The 22,197-nt window shown below is 34.3% G+C and overlaps 1 protein-coding gene across 1 annotated transcript in view; it reads left to right on the plus strand.

Annotated features, from left to right (window-relative positions):
- The window catches only part of PCLO (piccolo presynaptic cytomatrix protein), a 365,674-nt gene that overhangs the window by 212,907 nt on the left and 130,570 nt on the right, over window positions 1–22,197 (plus strand). The window contains exons 7-8 of the mRNA XM_060156163.1: window positions 9,980–12,167; window positions 17,570–17,706. Coding sequence (XP_060012146.1) covers window positions 9,980–12,167; window positions 17,570–17,706 — 2,325 coding nt within the window. The remainder of the gene's footprint in view (window positions 1–9,979; window positions 12,168–17,569; window positions 17,707–22,197) is intronic.

The following is a 22,197-nucleotide window of genomic DNA, read 5'->3' on the forward strand; positions in this document are numbered from 1 at the left end:
TCACGGTGCGGGGTGGGGGGGTACATTTGGCAGTTTCTGTATTTCCTCAGCAGAAATTTGCTGACTGTCATTAAAGAGCTTCACCTTATGGGTTAGTAGAAAAAAATTTCAAATCTCCTAGTAACTGTGTACCTTTCATGGCCTATGAAGTATATAATGGTGCTTCTCTAGAAATTTTAGATTCCTCTTCTTTATAACCATTTTAAAGTTATTCTTTTAGGTAATAAGGCCTTTACTGACTGACCAAATGAAAACCACCCACCTTTCTAACACTCTATCCTTATGCCTTTCTTGATTTTTCTCCATATCACATATTATTATCAAAAGTACTATGTCTGTTCCTTTATAATTTCATGTATTGTCTTTCTTCCCCAACCAGAACTTATGGGTGAGCATTTTTGTTAATTATATTCACTGCTATATCCCCAGTGCCCAGAACAATGCCTGGTTCACAGTAGGTTCTCTATAGCAGTAAATTAATTTGATGAATTAGTGAACAGACCGCTTTATCCACCAAACTGCTTTTAATTTGGGGGTGATTCACCAATTCCTTGCTCCCACCTAAAACAAAAAATAGAAACAGGGCTTCCCTGGTGGCGCAGTGGTTGAAAGTCTGCCTGCCGATGCAGGGGACATGGGTTCGTGCCCCGGTCTGGGAGGATCCCACATGCCGCGGAGCGGCTGGGCCCGTGAGCCATGGCCGCTGAGCCTGCGCGTCCGGAGCCTGTGCTCTGCAACGGGAGAGGCCACGACAGTGAGAGGCCCGCGTACCGCAAAAAAAAAAAAAAAAAAAAAAAAAATAGAAACAAAGCAAAACAAATAAATAAAATCTTATTCATTCTCCGTACGACACTTCTTGTGTAGTTCAGGGTTACAGTTTTTCCTTCTGCTTTCCCCTGTGTTTTTCTTCTTTTGCTGAACGGATGACAATGCGCTTTCTCAAATTTATTTCAGTCCAGTATTTTTGTGTGTGTCTGTGGATTACCTCGAGCATCACACCTATGAAACTTTCATAAACCAGAGCACCAAAACATGTTCCTCATGCTCTTTTTCTTTCTTTCACACAATGAAACTGTTTACATCATGACCCCAGATGATCACGAACGTCAAGAAAGGAGGTTAAACTCACTCTTTTTGCAAAGTATAACTTCCTTGTTCCCACTCACCTCTGCCTGTAAAACTCATTTTGTACAGCTCTTCAGAGCTGCTTTCTATCTGCTAGATTGGATGCCGCCTGACTCAAGTGGATTTTTGCTCAGATAAATTGTTAAAATATTATAAAAAAAAAAAAAGGAGGTTAATGTAGCATGTTCTCTACAAAATCAGGAGAGAATGTCATAGCCATTGGAAGAAATAGCAGTGTAAATTCAAAGGATTTGTTTGGACTAGATTTATCATTCCAAGATTTATCTGTCTTCAAAAAAAAAAAGCAATGATTTTTTTTCTATCAAAAGGAATAGCACGTTTTATCAATAATGATACATGCCACTTTTGTGCACTAAAATAAGCTACATTTAAAATGTTGTCACCTCTGTCTGGTCTTAAAATTACATAAACTGCCAAGTGTTAAAACTGTTTTTCCTACCCTTAGACTTGTTGAACAATTTTAGAGCTTTTTTAGTAATAGACAAACTCCTTATTAAAATATTTTTGTTCTAGAGTTTAAGCCAGGATCCTATTGCAGAGCAGATGGTATTCATGAGCTGATTTTTACAAGAATGTGTTTTGCTTCACTGATTGCTGTTTTGATAGCTATTTTTAAGATTTTTAGAACCCTTTAATGTCTATTTCTGAGAATAATTTCCATAACCTAAATTGAGAAATTTTATTTCTGTCAATTTTATTTCTGTCAGAATATACAGATTTAAGAAATAATGACCATGATAACCAAGTGTGATTTGAAGAATAATATTTTTTAGGGATTGTTTTTCATTACTGTCTTTGGAAAGCAACATAAGAAACCAGTCTATTAAAACTGACTTTGACGAAATAAGCTGTTTTATAATGGTAGTATTTACATATATGAGAGAAAAAGTATTCATATATTAAAGACTGGCTTTCTAAATAGCTGAGGCCTCATTTTTTTCTATAGCTTTTACACCCTCTTCATTGCTAGTACACTTTTCTTATCATATTTCTTCTTTATGATTAAAATCTTGGATATTATTATATATTATTATACTATTATATTATAAAATAGGAAATAGTATGTTAAAGTGTTTTTCAAAATAAATGGCAGTAAAATAATAATTTATGGTCATTATTATTAGGGTCTGATAAAAATCAGATTGAATGTATACATGTAGACAAATGTCAGTGAAAACCAGAAAATTTTTAAATTGATCTCATCAATCTAGTGTTCAGTAGGTAACCTTTGCTATTTCATTGTAATCAGTATCTAAGGATTAATTTCAAAGCAAACCTTTTCAGACTGAAGGGGAGAAAAATCAGATTATTTGTGTTATTTTTTCTCAATGTCAACATTTCAAACTATGCCAATAAACATAATTATAAGAAACAGACATATGTTCCTAATGTTCAGTGAAAGACCTTTGCTGAAAATGTAACCCTAAATATTAGGAAATACTAGTTTAACACGGGGGAGTTCTGAATTAATAGAGCATTGATTATTACTGACCCAGTTTAAAAACACTGAGCATCATTTAACAGTTATTAGCTTCCTAAGTATTTTATCATAATATTCTTAATTCAGTACACTACCTGTTTCGAACAGTTGTGCAGTTTAAAACTGACTCTACATAAAGCTACCTACATATTCTCAAAAATACATCCCGTCCCAACAAACAGACATGCACTTTTGTATATTTGTTTATGTTTTGTTTTTTTTTGTTTTTTTTTTTTGCGATACGCGGGCCTCTCACTGTTGTGGCCTCTCCCGTTGCGGAGCGCAGGCTCAGCGGACCTGGCTCACGGGCCCAGCCGCTCTGCGGCATGTGGGATCTTCCCGGACCGGGGCACGAACCCGTGTCCCCTGCATCGGCAGGCGAACTCCCAACCACTGCGCCACCAGGGAAGCCCTGTTCATGTTTTTTAAAATTACTACTTATGTAGGATTCTATAATCTGCCACATGTGCTATTACTGAAATAAAATAACAAGCAACTAAAATGATTGTGATATAAAAATTTGGAAAAGTTTTGAGGTATATTGTACATAGTGGCATCAAAATGTATTCCACTAGTTGCTTTACTTTTTCTTATCACTATGTTCAACATAAAAATACATGTTTGTAATAGACATATATGCCTATACATATACATCTATACATAAGCTAGTTAATACTTTTATAGCCTTATATAACTAATAAAATAGTTTCAAATTCAGTTGCTTGGTAGGGATCCAAACCATTTCTTTTCTGTAGGTTTTATATTTATTTTATTACATATTTTAAAGATGAGAAATCTGAAGTCCAGGTCAGTGTTCTTTGCACCTCCATACCCACCCAACATTAATTCCATTTGTAGCAAATGAATTTCTTCTATTTAACAGGATTTTCTTTTTGGTCCTCTTCTGTATCTTGACTTATGTGTAGAGTTTGAATTAGGAAAGCACCAGAACAAGTATAGTGAGGTAAATTGAGCCTGAAATGAACTGGCTAAATAAACTGAGGTAACTTAGTCTAAAGCTTTAAACAACAAAGGGAATTTTTATCTATTTTTTTTCTCCTTAAGAATAGTTTGCTAGAGATTCAAATTAAAACAGTAGAGAAAAGCGATGGTTGAGCACAGTGTAAGAAATCTTTAAGCTAAATTATAGAACTGCTATCTCTATTTATTTTGGTTGAAAAAATTTTATAAGATGACAAATAAAAGCTTAACTTTGTGAAGAACAGTAAGTAACCCCTACGAGGGAGTAAACAGTAACATTAGAAGAGTTGAAGCTAAAAGTGATTATACTCATCCTCTCTCCTCCTCCTTCCTCAACTGAATGAAAAAGATATATACGAAAATTGTTTGGGCTCACTGATAAACCATTTTAACTACATAAGTAAATCACTCTTAATAAGTGGGACCACATTTTAATTTCTGACCTGTTGGGTAGTATATTTTAACATGACAGGGACAAGACAAGTCTCCAGTGTTTTTTCTGATAAAACTCAGCCCTAATCACAGAGCTCAGTCTCCGGGCATAGAGGCTACTTTTATGGGTTAGTCATTTACTTTTTAGAAGGTCGAGCTGAAATCACTGTTTAAAGTACTAATAAGCGCTAGTTGTAGAGAGTTTCAGGATACTTCACGAAAGACCCAACGTCGTGACATTTCTCCTTTTGACATTAATAAATGTGCATGAATTTCTTCAGTGTGTCATAGGTATTAAAATGATAGTAATGTTTCTAATAAAACAATGTTATTTTGTTTAGAATAAGCTTCTTTGCGGCGCTTTCAACCAGTTCTTCCATTTATGGCATGAGCTGATGCCTGTAAATGCTCACTCAAGTGCACTGCAGTCAATAAGCTCAGGTTTCATTAATTATCCATTTGGAAAATCATCTAATCACCCATCCAAGTATACCTCTGTTCTCATGTAACTGAATTTATAGAATTAAGGATTGAAAAGTTAACCTCTTAAAATAACACTTAGAAAAAATATTGTTGAATTTACATAAGTCCATGCATGAGCTTTATCATCTTAGAAGACCAAAAAAAAATATTTCTTGCCACTTAATTTAATTGCCATCCTTTACCAGTTCTTAATAGCACTGTCTTCTAAAGAACCAGATGGTTCTCCAGTTCATATGGAAGAAGGACCATGGTCCTCCTTGCCAAGGAAATTTTGTTGTTTAATTTAACCTGGGGGAAGCTATTCATGTGATTTAGGTTTATGAAAAACAACTATTTTTATTTACTGCACTCATGTAGGTCAAAGCAGCTTGGAAGTATTTTAATGTCATGTTGCAAAGTTTTATAGGCCAGAGGATAATAAATCAATGAGAAAGGAACAAAAAACAATAACAGAGATTCCTGTGATTTTGTGGTTAGGCATTTCAAGAGTCTAAACATAAATTATCTTTATTATCTCAAGATAATTTAGTAAAGACTGTGCCACTATTAAAAGGTCATGATGTTTCTCATGGCTTTAGGTAAGTAGTTATTGAATCATCCCTTAAATTGCTAATGATCTGAAGTGCTGGAAAACATATCACATAGTAATCAATCATCATTCTAATACTCCATGTACAAAACTGTAGCATAATTAGAGATTTACATTTTACAGCATTTGAAATACAGTTATTTTTGTTCTGAATACAATTATTTTTGTTCTGATGAGAGATTGTCAATGAGAAATGCAAATGAGGAGATATTTTTGGAAGTGTTGGAATCACTACAACCCCTCTTTGTGGATCAATAATTTGTTCTCAAAATGAAGTAAGTCACAGGCAGGCAATACTATAATATTCAGCATGCTGAAAAAAAAAGCAGGTGGAAGAGATGTATCTTACTTTTTAAATATACATTTATGTTTTAGGGTAAGTTTTCAAGTTAATTCTTGGAAATTTTTATTAACTTTAATTTTCCACTTCAGATTGCTCGTATAAACCATTAACACATTTTCTGGTAAAGGGATGTAGTAGTTATCTTGTGGTAGCATGTTAGAACTGTAAATGGATTTGCCCTTGAAGAAGAAGTCAACGTTAGATAGTTCTTCATAGCATTCCGTCTCCTAGTCCAGCAGCACTATGTACAAGTTAAATGGTATAGAAATGAGAAAATAGGAGGTATCTGTGTTTATTTTCCAGTGATCTGATCTGATTTTAATTCTTATGCTATCATGTTTTCATAGCCTTTAGGTTAGTCAGTGCTTTTAAATTACTTCTTTGTTTCTCTTTATACTCACTGGTTATCAAACCTTGTTTCTGCTTAGCTAAGAGCATATAGGCAAAATACGTTTTGCTGCCCCAATAAATTTTTGAAGTAATAACTACAAAAAGAGTGATTTTAAACATAGTAATAACTGGATGTTGGGAGATTAAAAGGAAAAGAAAAAGGAGGTCATCAGTACCTTTAAGCATTTTCTTTTCTCTTAGGAAAATGATCAAGAAAACGTAATTTTGAATGAAGCAACACACCAGTGAAGAAATATATCTGTAGTCTTGCACAGAAATGTGTTTTTCTAATGAAAATGTAAAATCTAGAAATAACAAAGATGGATGGATGGGAGGGATAGAAGGTAGAAGGGAGGAGGGAGAAACACATACACATACATATGTATAAAAAATGATCACCTTACAAACTTCTAAGAGGGCTTTCTAAAATACCTTATACAGATTTTAGGAGAAAAGAAATTAATCTGTTTGGGACATTCCAGAAAATAGAAGGCAATACGTGTTGCACAGACTGACATCTCTGATGCGTCTGTCCAGTGAGGTGGAAACTAGTTTTCTGCTTGGCTGCCAGCCCAAGAGCAGTGACTTTCAGCAAGCAAACAAGACAAACTGGGGCAAGAGGCACATCAAGGAAAAGCTTAAAGATGCCTGATGAAATATTGAGTGCCGCTTTCACAATATTAATTGGAGAACATTTTTGCCTCTGCTACTAGACTTTGAAAAATAACTTGTGTGTAACTTTTAAATATGTTCTATTACTTTGTTTTTATTTTCTGACTAATAACGTCTTGTGTTTCAGTTTCTCACTTTTTTCTAGCTACTAGAATATTACAATAATTAAAGAACTACTTAAAAAAAACAATTTCAAGTACATTCACAAATGGTAAATTCTCTCCCATAGCTGTAGAGACTCAAGACTGTTTATTGATAAAGGTCTTTATATTTTTTCAGTGATTCGGTGATATTTTCATAGCAATGATGATACTGCTTGTTTTGAGTTTGATTCATGGAAATAGTTATGAAATTATTCCACAGTACTCTAGTTGAAGAAATTTGATGGCTTTATTTTGTGTGTGCCAGGCACTGTGCCTTATTGCAATGCCTAGTGGATTCTAGATGTTGTATCAGTTTTTAAAGTATTTTTCCATGAGTGGTATCATTTAGAATTTCATTTTCACAGGTCACTCCTCCGTTGTCTTTCATTTTTCTTGTATATCTTAAAGCAATAGAAATTACTGAGCCCTTGCACTCAACATTTGGAATGTTTTAGCTGTGTGTAGGGGTAAGGGTGGGATGGTGGTAAATAATGGGTCTGTTTTGGGAGCACATTATTAATGATACAATGTATAGGATAGAATGCTGAATATTTTTATATTCAACTGCTATTTTGTGTCAAAACTGGAAACTGTAGATGTTGGGGTAGAGAGACCCCTGGAAGGTGAATTAATGCTTTCACTGACATTTCAGAGAGTGAAACTCTGCTTCTAGTCCTTTTTCAAGGAAGGACGTGTAGTCATATTTTCCAGCTTGCAGCCTTGTGTTTATCTTACAGCTTCATCTTCATCCTCCATCCTAACTTTACAAAGTTAAAGGAGTATGCTAACCAGTGTTCATATATTTTATTTCTTTGTTTGTTTGCGGTACGCGGGCGTCTCACTGCTGTGGGCTCTGCCGTTGCGGAGCACAGGCTGCAGACGCGCAGGCTCAGCGCCCATGGCTCACGGGCCCAGCCGCTCCGCGGCATGTGGGATCTTCCCGGTCCGGGGCACGAACCCGTGTCCCCTGCATCGGCAGGCGGACTCTCAACCACTGCGCCACCAGGGAAGCCCTCGTGCGCATTTTTAACCTCCTTTGGTAGGGAGAATTCTTACTTTCAAAGTAAGACTTTTCTAATGTCTTCATATTATGCAATGCCATTACACTTTCAAAGTAATACACTTAAACGCTCTTTCTCAAACAATTTCACAACCACAATCATGTAGTACACATGAACGTCTTAAATTTGAAAACTCTTAATGCATATACCAAATCTTCCAAATGCTAGTCTAGGAAAAGAAACAATCATTAATTTCAGCCTCCTATTGACCTCCATTATATTCAGAGAACTGAGAAGATTATTGTGAAAAAACTTTTTAAAAACAGAAGACATATATTTGTTAGTATTTTGGAAAATTATTAAGTAGTAAATTTTTAATTTTATTACTATTTTATTATGGTCAGTTGATATTAAAAAGCATAATAACATGTGCATTCATTTATTTAAAAAACAGTTTTTAAAAATATTTGGAATATGAATTTACCAAATTCCACAGTTTTCTGTGGAAATAAGGGGATTTTATAAGGAAATAATACTTATAAGGGTGTCTACAATGAGTACTAAATATTTTACACAGAGGTCTCATTTGCTCTTCATAACAACCCTATGACTTGATTGTGAGTATTAAATACAATGAAAATAATTGAGGGTGAGAGAGAATAAATAACATGCCAAACAGCTGCTTTTGTGGTTCCAATTCCCCTTGAGATTTCTCTGTGAGGATGAATAAGCTATGATTTCAAAATCACTCTGCCATATTTTACAAACTCACAACATTTATTCATTGTGAATTTGCATTCAGATATTTAAAATTTCAGAAATACACATAAACCTCAATTGACCTTTAGGATATTGCTTCTGATTATTTCTATTAAACAATTAGGTCGATAAATGGAGCAGAAAAATAACAGAAAACAGATTAAAAAAACACCAAGGTAACAAATTTGGGAGTAGTAAAAAGGCAATAAAAGTTCACGGTTTTGGACTTCCCTGGTGGCGCAGTGGTTGAGATTCCGCCTGCCGATGCAGGGGACACGGGTTCGTGCCCTGGTCCGCGAAGATCCCACATGCCGCGGAGCAGCTGGGCCCGTGAGCCATGGTCGCTGAGCCTGCGCGTCCAGAGCCTGTGCTCCACAGTGGGAGAGGCCACAACAGTGAGAGGCCTGCGTACTGCAAAAAAAAAAAAAAAAAACAGGGTCTTGGACAAATATGATATAATTAATTAGACATAATTCCCATATACTTTTTGTTATTTTGGGGTCCTCGATTTTTAGTGATTGGGAAAAAGGGAAGAATTAAGGTCTTTGTATTATTAGTAAGAAGAAAAAACTAAAGAATATGCAACTGGAAGGCAGAAGGCCTGAGATCTAGTTGTGAATATGCTGCTACATGGTTGGGTAACTGAGTATATCAGCTTATTTTAATTATAGTCAAAATGATCTCTCATGTCTTCTGATATTCTAAAATTGTATGATTCTCAAGACCAGTGATTCTTAGAATGCAAGTTTATGACAAATTAACCAAATAAAATTGAAAATATCTGACAGCTCACTGATAAACTTTATCTGATTTTTTTTAAGATTTTAATGAGTTTTTGAATTGTTTGTAGTCACTTCCTTTTGCTTCATGTAGAAGTTACTAAAGCATTTAGAAGAAACTGAAATTACTAAAGAATAATAGCATTGAAAGAAAATAGAAAACTCAAATAGTCAGAAAAATATTGCAAGATTAAATAGGAAATTGGTTCAGATAACTCTTGGGGAAAAAGAGACAGTAGCAAATGAGAGGATTTCATTTCAAAACATTTCATGATGGGAATAGGAATTACAGTCACTTCAGGGGGTGAAAGTAGGAATGGGAAGATAGAAGCAAACAATTGAATAGCACAATGAGCATCTTCAACAAATATAACTTAACCTTTAGATAGTTAACACGAACGCTCTGGGCATACCTTCAGTAAGTAATACTATGTATATTCAATAGGATGGAAAATGAGTTTTTAAGAGTTCTCCTGAGAGTCTAACTAAAATATGATCCTGCCTAGCAGTGTACTCTGTGCTTGATTTCAGAACTCACTTCTAATGTTACAAAGTTGTAATAATAATCAATTTACCAAGAAGAGGAAACTTATTTTTCAGTTAACTGCATTTGTGACTAATACTTGAAATTATGTGTAGAATTTTAATTTTATTATGCACTCATAGCTAAAACATATATGAACTCACTTTTATTTAAATGTAAATTATGGTTTTTTTGACCTTTTACTTTTTTCGTTGATGATAAAGTATTTTGTTAAGTATTTTGTTTACTTAATTACAGACAAAAGGTTCTCAAACCACGACACCCTCTGGCACTCAGAAAAAAGTGAAGAGAACTCTGCCAAACCCACCTCCCGAGGAGACCTCCACAGGAACTCAGTCAACATACAGCACTGTGGGCACAGTTTCCAGGAGAAGGATCTGCAGAACCAACACGATGGCACGAGCCAAGATTCTCCAGGATATAGACAGAGAGCTCGATCTTGTGGAGAGGGAATCTGCAAAGCTTAGAAAGAAACAAGCAGAACTTGATGAGGAAGAGAAGGAGATTGATGCCAAGTTACGGTACCTGGAAATGGGGATTAACAGGAGGAAAGAGGCATTGTTAAAGGAGAGGGAAAAGAGAGAAAGAGCCTACCTCCAGGGAGTAGCTGAGGATCGTGATTACATGTCTGACAGTGAGGTCAGCAGCACCAGACCCGCCCGAATCGAGAGTCAGCACGGCATAGAGCGACCGAGGACTGCTCCCCAAACTGAGTTCAGCCAGTTTATACCACCACAAACCCAAACAGAATCTCAGCTAGTCCCTCCTACAAGTCCTTATACCCAATACCAATACTCTTCCCCTGCTCTTCCTACCCAAGCACCCACCCCATACACCCAGCAATCCCACTTCCAGCAACAGACTCTGTACCATCAGGAAGTTTCACCTTATCAGACTCAGCCAGCCTTCCAAGCTGTGGCAACGATGTCCTTCACACCTCAAGCTCAACCTACACCAACACCACAACCTGCTTATCAGTTACCATCACAGATGATGGTAATACAACAAAAGCCCCGGCAAACTGCACTATATTTGGAGCCCAAGATAACTTCAAACTATGAGGTGATTCGCAACCAACCCCTGATGATAGCCCCTGTTTCTACTGATAATACATATGCTGTTTCCCACCTTGGTAGTAAGTACAACAGCTTAGACTTGAGAATAGGATTGGAGGAAAGAAGTAGCATGGCAAGCAGCCCAATATCAAGCATATCTGCAGATTCTTTCTATGCAGATATTGACCATCATACTCCACGAAATTATGTCTTAATTGATGACATTGGAGAGATTACAAAAGGAACAGCCGCTTTAAGCAGTGCATTTAGCCTTCATGAAAAAGATCTGTCAAAAACAGACCGTCTCCTTCGAACCACTGAGACACGTAGGTCTCAAGAAGTGACAGATTTCCTAGCACCTCTGCAGACTTCTTCCAGATTGCATAGTTATGTGAAAGCAGAGGAAGACCCAATGGAGGATCCTTATGAGTTAAAGCTTCTGAAACATCAGATTAAACAAGAATTCCGTAGAGGGGCAGAGAGCTTAGATCACCTCGCTGGTCTTTCCCATTATTACCATGCCGATACTAGCTATAGACATTTTCCAAAATCTGAAAAGTATAGCATTAGTAGACTCACACTTGAAAAACAAGCAGCAAAACAACTACCAGCAGCCATACTTTATCAAAAGCAGTCAAAGCATAAGAAATCACTAATTGACCCTAAAATGTCCAAATTTTCACCTATTCAAGAAAGTAGAGACCTTGAACCTGATTATTCGAGTTATATGACTTCTAGCAGTTCATCTATTGGTGGCATTTCTTCCAGGGCAAGGCTTCTTCAAGATGATATCACTTTTGGCCTCAGAAAAAATATTACAGACCAACACAAATTTTTGGGATCATCTCTTGGCACAGGGCTGGGCACATTAGGAAATACCATACGGTCAGCTCTGCAGGATGAAGCAGATAAGCCATACAGCAGTGGCAGCAGGTCCAGACCTTCTTCCAGACCTTCCTCTGTCTATGGGCTTGATTTATCAATTAAAAGAGATTCTTCCAGCTCTTCTCTAAGACTGAAAGCTCAAGAGGCGGAAGCTCTAGATGTTTCCTTTAGTCATGCATCACCCTCTGGCAGAACTAAGCCTACCAGTTTGCCGATTAGCCAGAGTAGAGGAAGAATACCAATTGTGGCCCAGAATTCTGAAGAGGAAAGTCCACTCAGTCCTGTTGGCCAGCCAATGGGAATGGCCAGGGCTGCAGCTGGACCCCTGCCACCAATATCTGCAGACACCAGGGATCAGTTTGGATCGAGTCACTCATTGCCTGAAGTTCAACAACACATGAGAGAAGAATCACGGACTCGAGGCTACGATCGTGACATAGCTTTCATCATGGATGACTTCCAACATGCCATGTCAGACAGTGAAGGTAAATTGGGCCTCAAACTACCTTGTTACTCTCAAAACTCAAACTCTTGTGTTTCTGCATGTTTAATTTTCCTACTCCAAGGACATATTCTACTTTTCTTGGTGCGTCTTTTGCATGTTTACTTCTATTTTATTTCTTGTAAATGGAAATTTTATCTTGTGTATAGATTTCGTAGCATGCTCTTCTTTATTTCTTTTTAGTTTCTTCTTTTACTGTTGTTTCTTGGTGGTTTGCTTGATTTGTTTGGTGTCCACTTTTCCAAAACCATTACCAAATAATTGTGTCAATAAAATATGGTCATCCTTTAAATCTATAGTTGGAAATATTTTCATTTTATGTTTCTTTTATTTTTTTAAAAGGCATTTTTAAAGTTATTAGTTTCTTTCAGTTTGTGAAATGATTAAGGTTTTGAGCCATTGAGTACTATTCTGCTAGACTCTGTAATAGAAAATTATTTATGTCATTTTGTGAGATCAGTGTTCATTAATTCAGAGAATGTTCTCTTTTTGAGAACTTTCAAGTAAGTCCTTAATGTTAACATAATGTAGTTTTATAATTCTACTTAAATAAAAGGTTTGTATTTTAATCTCTCTCATTATGAATGTCATAATTGACAAGTTTGTACATTTTGCATTACATACTAGAAAGCTTAGTACTAAGTATGGTTTTGACAATAAATAACAGTATTATCCACATGCTTGTCAATATGTATGAAGCATTGTTTAGATTTTAAAATTGGAAATTTGTACACTGCTTTTGTGAATTTAGCTATTTGAGCTGAAGCCTTCCTTGTGTGTTCAGTTAGACTTTTCCATGACTTTGCTTTTTGCATTATTCCATTTTTTTTTGACCTAAATTGTCATTACTGGTTTTTCATATTGAACAAGAGATTTATGGCAAGTACATACTTAACTAAAAACTGGTTCATGGTAATTTTCTTTGTTTAATCATATAGAACCATAAGGATTTTAGAAAATGACCTAGACCAAGTCTAAATTTGAAGACAGGGTTGGACAGGTACAGAGATGTGAAGTCTTGCCCATGCCAAGAGGACTCATGACACTTGGTTCTTTTTTTTTCCCCCCTCTGTGGTATACATTTGAATGTAGGTGTGGTTTGAGTCCTAAAAATAAAATATTTCTCATTAAATAAAAATGTATTACTTCATGGCTTTAGAGAGTGCAAAACACTAAGTTAACATGAACATCTCTTATTTTAAATCTAACATTTTCCCTGAGGACTTAGAGGAAAATATGTTTTCATGAAAAGGATTTTCTTTCTTCTGTATCTAGACACCAATATGATTTTAGAAGTTCAAATGTAGGTTTGATCAGGACTGAGGTAATCACTGGATGTGAAGGAGGAGAGACTGCTTTTTCTAGTGAAATTCCAAGAGACTATTCACTTCCTGATTCTGATTTGTTTTATTCTCTACAGGCTATTGGATTGACCATTTTTTATTGATAACCAGCCAATTAAATAAAACACTCTGTGTGTTTTTTTTTTTTTTATTTAGCCGGTTGTTTGAATCAATCTACATAGTTAAGTAAGTTATATAATGCAGAAACGTTTACTTTTTTCTTTTTTCACAATCCACATTTTACACACATTATATATGTATATAAATATATATATAAAATGACTGCTACAGAAGAATAAAAAGGCTCTTCAATAATTGTATCTGTAAAATAGCAAAATAAAAACTAACAGGTCAATCACATAACTAAACACCTAAAATCTGTGTGTGCATGATGAACATATACCTGGAGAGAATTTGACAAATTAATTTATTCATCACAGATGTTTTGCCATCATGGTTCCAGACATACAGATGTTTCTAGATATTCCAAAATACGGCAGTCATTTACGTACAACCATGTAAAAATAACCAAATTTTTATTTCTCATTTATATGTTCGGATGATGTGTACTCATAGTCATCAAAGACTATGAAAACTTGATAAAATATTAAGACACATCAAAAAATACTTATCAAATACAATTTGGTAAGTATTTGGAAATATCATCAGCTTAAAAAAAAGCATGTTAATCTCCAGAAAATTATTTAAACTAATTTGGATGAGACATCATGCAGCATACAAAATTATGAAATATGTAACGATGACACCAGAGAAGTAAACAATTACAATGAAATTTACACAAAGTCAACTTGAGTTAAAATGTATTTTTAAATTAAGCAAACAAGAAATTTAGTCATAAAAATCACGTTGATATAGAATTCTACAAAGAAAAACTATAACAAACTGAATTACATATGTAATATTATGTGTGTGAATTGTAGTGATTATCTTTAAAAGATGTATGTTTTAAAATGTTATCTATTTTCTTTGTGTTTATATCTCATAAGCATATCACTTTTCTTCTGGTGAACAGTGGTCTGCTTTTCTTTTGAAATCTTGGATTCCTTGGGTAATTAAGAAAAAAAGTAGAAAATATTCTTTCCAATTACATAACTCAAGACATTATAAACTCATGAAATATTAGGGATTTTTAAAATAAAAATTAACCACATATATACTATATCTGTGTTTGAATGATACTAAAACAACTTTGAAAAGTATAACATTCCAACAGGCTATTTAGTATCATGTAAACAAAGCAAATTTAACTGATTTCAAATTTTTGTGCTTTCTCTGAACTCAAACTCTAGGTTATAGACAACAGGATGTTTTTCAGGTGTATTCTGTATAACTCCAATTAATTTTGAAATATCCCATTTGAGGTATAATCTAGGTAGGCATAATTTATGTTGCTTACTATTTATGACTATCAGCTTGAAGTCTACAACTTAATATTCATTCATGGTTAAGAGAAAAACTAAACTAGAAACAGTCAAGTTGTGTTTCTACAACCGCAAATATTTTGTTGAAAACATTCTTTCAAAATATACTCCATGTAAAAAGAGAAAAAAAGCATCGGTATATACAGTCTTTAAAAAAAAATTCCAATGAATATTTCATACAGAATAGAAGTAAGCTGTTTGTATAACTATTGTTACAGACAATAATGTGAATAATGCTAGACCCCAAAATAGCTTTCTTGCATTTTACATTTAAGAAAAGAAAATATCAGTGGCTTAAAATGATGGGATGTTAATCTCCAGCAAAATTATTTAATTTGGAAAATATTATTATTATTATAAAATTTAGTTTTTAAAGTTCGGATCTACCATGGCAGATCAGACAATTGCAGTTATAAACAATTAGCAATTAAGTCCAACTTGCTGTAAATGTTGAAGACAGAATCCAATATAAGAGCAGATTTATATAATCTGGTTTTTCTTCGTTGATCTATAAATTCCTATGCAAAACATGCTAGCCATCCTAACTTGGTTACGTATAGAGTCATTATAAGACATAACACAATCAAAGTATGTCATCAGAATTGGAAATAAATTGACAAAATTTATATATCAGGTTGAGATTCTGCCTTATCTGTATAGACACAACCAAGGAAACATTTTAAAGGATTGTTATTTTAAATGCATTAAGCAAAGTTGTATATTCAAGTGAAATCATGTAGTGCATTATCCAAGATAGTCATTTATTAAAATCAGTATAGACTATTTTTTATGAGAAACATGTAATAAAGATATACAAAAATTAATATAAAATGATGTTTGTTGATAATCTAATAAGTTTTAGAGATTAAATAATGGATTTTCTATTTATTTATCAAGTTTATATTAAATATTTCTTTCATAAATTTAGTCACTTGATGTCAAAACTATGAAAAACCATAATAAATATCGAGTAGATTGTGAGAAAAGATTGTGTAACTGTTAATGAGATTCAAGGGACAAATTAATATTTATTTTAACATGTGCTTATCATAATTAGGATATTTAGCTTTCTTTAGTTGATGACTAATTTTCCTGTGTTTCATTCATTTCCTGAATATTTAATGAATATTATGACATTTGCAAGGCATTGTTTTTAGTATTGAGGGAGAAAAAAAAAACAACAAAAGAAGACATGAGCCTTACCCTCAAGCAGCTTAGAGTCTAATAGGGGAGATCAGATAAGTACATATGCAGCCACAAACCAGGTATGTATCGTATTTCCTCAAATCTAAGACTGACTAAATTATGACACATCATCTATCATTCTGTGTTTATTCGGGGAAAGTGCTGTGGTTAATCAGTGGCCTTGACCAAGATCACGGGAGGTGTAGAGGTGAGTAATGCTGTATATGCTGTGGGTTTGCCAGCCCTGCCAGTAAAAACCTAATGGAAATTGCCTGGGAAAAAGTCTTGGGAGAAAGTAGTAGAAGAGAAGTCAGTGATGTAGACAGAAAGAGAAGTGTAATGAGATAGAGAGGAACACTCAATAGTACGGCATTGTAGAAGCTAGAGTTTCAAGAAGGCATAGGTTGATAGCATCATCAACAGATCTTTCAGGATGAGCACCTGAGAAGGGGTACTCCATCTGCCATTTAGGAAGCAAGAATGTATTTCCAGAGACTATTAATTAGGGATCCTTTTACAAAGAATAAAATTACATAAAGTCAAATTCTGTATATTAGGTAAACAGTGATTTGGGGGCACTAAATGAGAAAAAGACCTTGGAAGTACCAAGAACTGAATGGGGCGAAAATTTTTAAATAATATTTATATACTCAAATATGGTTGTATTTTTTAAACAGTATTTTAAGATGTCAAGTTTTGGCACATTTTAAGTACAAAAAGCAGTCAACCAACTCTTTAATTCCAAAATCTGTGATCCCACAGAAAATAATTATTTAATTTTTAATGAAAAATGCTAATAGATATATTTTTATTATTAGGCTACCAGGTGATTATGGCACACATGTTCCTAGCAATGATACCTGGGATTCTCCTAAAAATAAATGCTTTTGTTTATTTATGGATGTCATAGAAATGTCAGGTTTTCAAAAAATGCTCACTTGATGTCCAAAGCCATAGTGGTACTGGGTTGATATGAGAGTGGGGAAATAACAGAATCTTCTGTATTCAAGGAATATATTTTCCTTGGATTTTGGTGATGGGTAGTGGGGAGAGGTGAGGAGGTGATACTGATGGACTGAGGTTGAATAGAATGACCTTTGAGAAATATTCATTGTACATTTATTTATTTAATCACTGTCTAAATTTCTCCTTTCACCTAATCTAAATTTAAATTTTGTTTTATTTTGCTTTGAAAAGTTTTCACAGGTGGCACATCATTTTTTCTAGGTTATTCCATGGTACAAAATTTTTAACATAGTATTGGAAGTGATTTTTCTGATCCTGTTGGGAATTGTGCTTGAAATGCATGAATGATTAATAAGCCTGGAGCATGTTAGTACTTCAGAACATCTGCTGCCCTCTGCCATCTGTATTTGTTAGAGTTGGAATGTTTGATGTTTCCTTGGTCTCCAAAGCCTATCACCTGCGTCGTGAAGAAACAGATTGGTTTGACAAACCCAGGGAATCTCGTTTGGAAAATGGACACGGTCTGGATCGAAAACTGCCAGAAAGGTTGGTCCACTCTAGACCACTCAGTCAACATCAAGAGCAGGTAAGTGCTATATTAAGCAATCTCTTTCAGATTTATTTAAAAAAAAAAAAAAAGATTCATTTCATCCTAAAATGGTCTCAGTTATCCTGCAATGAATGGGACTTTTGTCAATCAAGTTCACAAATGATTTTTCTTTTCAGTATCTTAAAGTACTAAGTAACCTTACTTCATCATCCATGACTGACGTCACACCATAACCATGATGCTTCTACCAAGGCAATTTAAGTGATTTTTTTCCTCTAACAGATAATTAAGTTTGTGCAATATACCCAACACTGCCATACACAGAGAATACATGAAGCTCCTAAAGCGCTTACAGAGTATTGGGTGAAATAGATTTGGGTAATTTCAATGTTCTCCTAACAGTATGTTCAGGTGTCAAGCAAATAAGAGGATGACCAAACCAAGTCAGCTGGGGACAGGGAAGGCGTCAGTTGCGGGTGAAGGGATGATGTTTTAGGGTCTATTATGTGGAAGTGTTTTTTTTGTTTTACATTCATTTTTGGATTTTATCTTCAGAACAACTTTCATAAAGTATGTTTTATTAATACCTATTTATAGGTGAAAAACTTAAACTTAGAGGTACTATTCACTATTACATAAATATTATAATTCATGATCTTATTCACTTCAGAACAAATGTGGTGATGTTTGAATTGAATTTTGATAGATCTTAGATTAACAGTTGGATAATCTGAGGGAGATTCCTCTGGTAAGCCACGTGGCCTTAAATCCGTTGCCTTAACAGACCGGATTTTTGCAGGCTGTATATTCATTATGATCATTAAAATACCCACAAAGAGATAGTTACTTATATCATGTACATTAACTCCTAAATCATCCCTGTCTGATTAATGATTCACTGATGTAAGTGACAACTGTATTCTGAACAACACAGAAGAACCATATGAATTTACTATAATTCAGTGTTTGTCACATTAAGGTGTAAAAGAAAACAAGACTTTTGCATGTATAAGTACTGTCTAAAACATATTATCTATGGTCTTAGATTTGATTTTTTTCCTAAGCAGTTTCAGCTTTCATAGACAAATTTCCAGCTGATTAGAATTTTCTTTTCTCAGAACTTTGTTCTAAATTTTTCAGAATTGTTCTGAATGTTTTCTCAGAATTTTATTTTGTTTTTCTAGATGCTATCATATTTTATAGAAATCTGTTCTTCTCTGTATATTGTTAAGTATTCTAGATCTAGAATAGATCTAGCTCAGAAGTGGGAAAATTAAAGGATTAAAATCATTCTGAACATGTTTAAAAATTTCAATTTACCTCTTATCTACAATTACTAAAACAATCAATTTGTCAACTGAAAATAATTTCCTTGAATTTTTTTTATTACAGGAATCTCTCTGTAATGACTTACTTGTTATATCTTACCCATCTTGTTTGTTTCTCTGAAGTTTACTATTTCTGACAAACCTAGATCAAGTTAATGAAAACACAAATCCTTTAAAGAAATCCTAATAAGATGAACTATAAAAACTGAAGAGCTAAAAGAAATAATAACTTCCATACAATTATTTCCCTAAACTTCTGAGGATCCAATCAGAATAGTCTTGTCCAACTAATTTATCCAACTAATATTATACAGGATATATTTTAAAATAATCTGTGTCCATCTCCAAAAATATTTTCTAAAATTATTGTATGTAGATTAAACATAAATATTCCTAATGACTTTTTTGTTCATAATTTTCTGTTACATCTACAGATTTATGATTTTGGTTCACTGAAGACATAACACATCATGTTTAAATATATAATTATAGAGCAATTTAATACCAAAATTAGAGTGGCTATATTTGAGAATCATTTAATTAATTTCTCTCTTTGATAACGTAGAAAATGTAAGGATCCTTGTTAGAATTATATACAGGTAAATGTAATAGTGTGTATTTTCTTGCTAAAATATTTTTTACATTTGTATTTTGTTATCTAACATACAAACAAAAACACTGCAATACTCAAAACTGAAAATATGTAGAATTATAAACTAGTTATAAAGTGAACAGCCATATAACCACCACACAAACAAAGAAAGGGAGGATTTTCTGCGCACTGAAACCTCCAAGTGCCCTTTGCAGATTGTAATTTTCAACCTCTCCCAAACAAGTAGCAAATATACTGACTTTTGTGACAATAATTTCTTTTGCTTTATAGATTTCTCTAAATAAAAGCTTTATTGAAGACAACATATGCTTTGATTACATTTATATAAAGTTCAAAATTCATGCTTTTTTGCATTAATATTTATCTTCAAATACTGTCTTCCTCATTAACTCATCAAAACTATATTTTGGTCTAGAAGGAATAGCAAAATAGCATTCTTGTTTTAGTCACTTCTTTGCATATTTAATCACAAAAAGGTAATGTTGAACTCTTGGTACCAATAAGTCCAGCTGCTTTTATTTGAAAACTTATGCATAATAAGAATTTATGTTCATAAAATGCTCTGGAGGCAGAAGTAATAAAACCAAATTGACTAATGCAAGCACTAATTTGTCTGCTTTAAAAAATATTTAATGTAAACATACATTAGAGAAATTGAAGAGTATTTCTGAAGTTAGAGTCAAAAATCATATAAACCATAAAAATAAACCAAATCTTCAAAACTATATTTGTTTCTTTTCAAATATATATATTTATGTTTAACCTCTGCACTGTTCAGTAGAAATTCAACTCTGCTTTGTGAATTGAACAGATCACCTGCCTCCTTTCTCTTTTTTATTTTTTTTTATTTTTTTCAGTCTCTTCATCTATAAATAGGACTAATACCCTTCACAGGGTTGTTACAAAAGTCAACATTTCTCTACTAGTACAAAATGCCTTCACTCTGCACTAATGCCCATGCCTTGTGCAATTCCCATATAGCAACCGCTGTATTGCGGTACATTGAGCTCCTCTGAAAGAGCCACTCTTTCTCTTTCTCCTGGGCTTTTGAATGTCTTGTTTCCTCTTCCTGATCATTCCCCCTCCTCTCTTCTCTTGGCTAACCCTATTCATCACTCAGGTCTCCATGTACATGCCTCATCTTGCAAGGAGGCTTCTCTGACACTACCACCACCACCTCCCCACAAGTGTTCTTCCTTTGTGCTCCAGTAGCACTCCATGCATTGTGTCTTGGTCTACGGGCTTTTAGAGAGCAATTGCTGTCTCCTCCATCCACCATGGTATATGTGCAGTGCCTAAGACAGGGTTTGGATCCCCAGAGGGCACTCTGTCCCCTGCATCTGTCATACAAGGTATTTAGGTGAGGGAAAGCATGAATGACTGTATAAATAAAAGATATATTAACACAAGAGTTGTTATTTCATAAGTATGAAGGGCCAGTTCATGAACATAATTACTCTTGAAATATTTTTAGGTAGGGAAGAGGAAGAACCCTTTTTCTGGGCAGCATACAGGTGATAGTTCTGTCAATGTAGAATCATCAAAAGACTATGCTATCAGAAACCTGGCTCTTGGGGAGAGGTATGAGGCACTACTTGATGTCAGTCCCGCCCTCTGGCCTTGTTCCTACTCTTAGTTGGCAGAAGCAACACCTGCCGTAAGACTTCATCTGCTAGAGAACTCTCTCAACACTTACCTGCGTTGGTTAGAAAAAAGCCAATATCCAGCTAGTGCAAACGTGGGAGATGGATACTTCTGCTTTCCTCACACTCTTGGTCACATTGATCAAAATTGAGGCAGTTTAATGTTTTTAATTGATTAAACGAATTCATGAAGCTGAAATTACAGGAAATTCTGTGAGATGCTCTGGAAGCAATATTCATGGAAATGAAGAAGCTTAACATCCCTTCTACTTAATATCATCATAGATACGTATTGAAAGGCAGTAGGGACTAGTTGATAAAACTGATGAAACATTTGGGAAACCTGATTACTCTTCTAGACTATGCAGTAGGGGGACTATCAGATTATATCAGCTTCTCCCTAGACTGGAGAATTAGAGTAAAAGGCAAAATTGTGTTTTCTTAGTTTATTTTTGGCCAAGTGAAATTAGAAGACATTTGAAGTAAAATGAAATATCCATAATTTTAGTGAATTATCTACAGTAACAAAGTAAAGTTGAATTATATCTAATAGTTGTAGGATTTTCAATGCACATGGTTTGATTTTTAGTAAAAAATAAAGATCTTTAAATGCAGATTAGGGGAGGGAGGAAGGAGAGGAGGAGAGGAAGAAGGAAAGAAGAAGGAGAAAAGACGAAGGGAGGGAAAGTAAGGAGGCCAGGAGAGAAAGTAAGAAAGAGAAAGAGACAGAATGGGAGGCAAGAGTATGGAAGAAAAGAGGAAAATGCACACTCTTTTGTTATGAATATATACAAGGTTTTCAGTGGTATACAAAGTTAGCATCAGTATAAATTATCAAGATTGACTGATTATACGGACCATAATATTTTTACAATCTTGCAAACAATACTTTAGCTTTACTTTGCAGAATTCATATAATATTCTTGGACTTGACAGGATTCTG

Source organism: Lagenorhynchus albirostris, chromosome 8, assembly GCF_949774975.1.
Source record: "Lagenorhynchus albirostris chromosome 8, mLagAlb1.1, whole genome shotgun sequence".
In the NCBI taxonomy this organism is placed as follows: Eukaryota; Metazoa; Chordata; class Mammalia; order Artiodactyla; family Delphinidae; genus Lagenorhynchus; species Lagenorhynchus albirostris.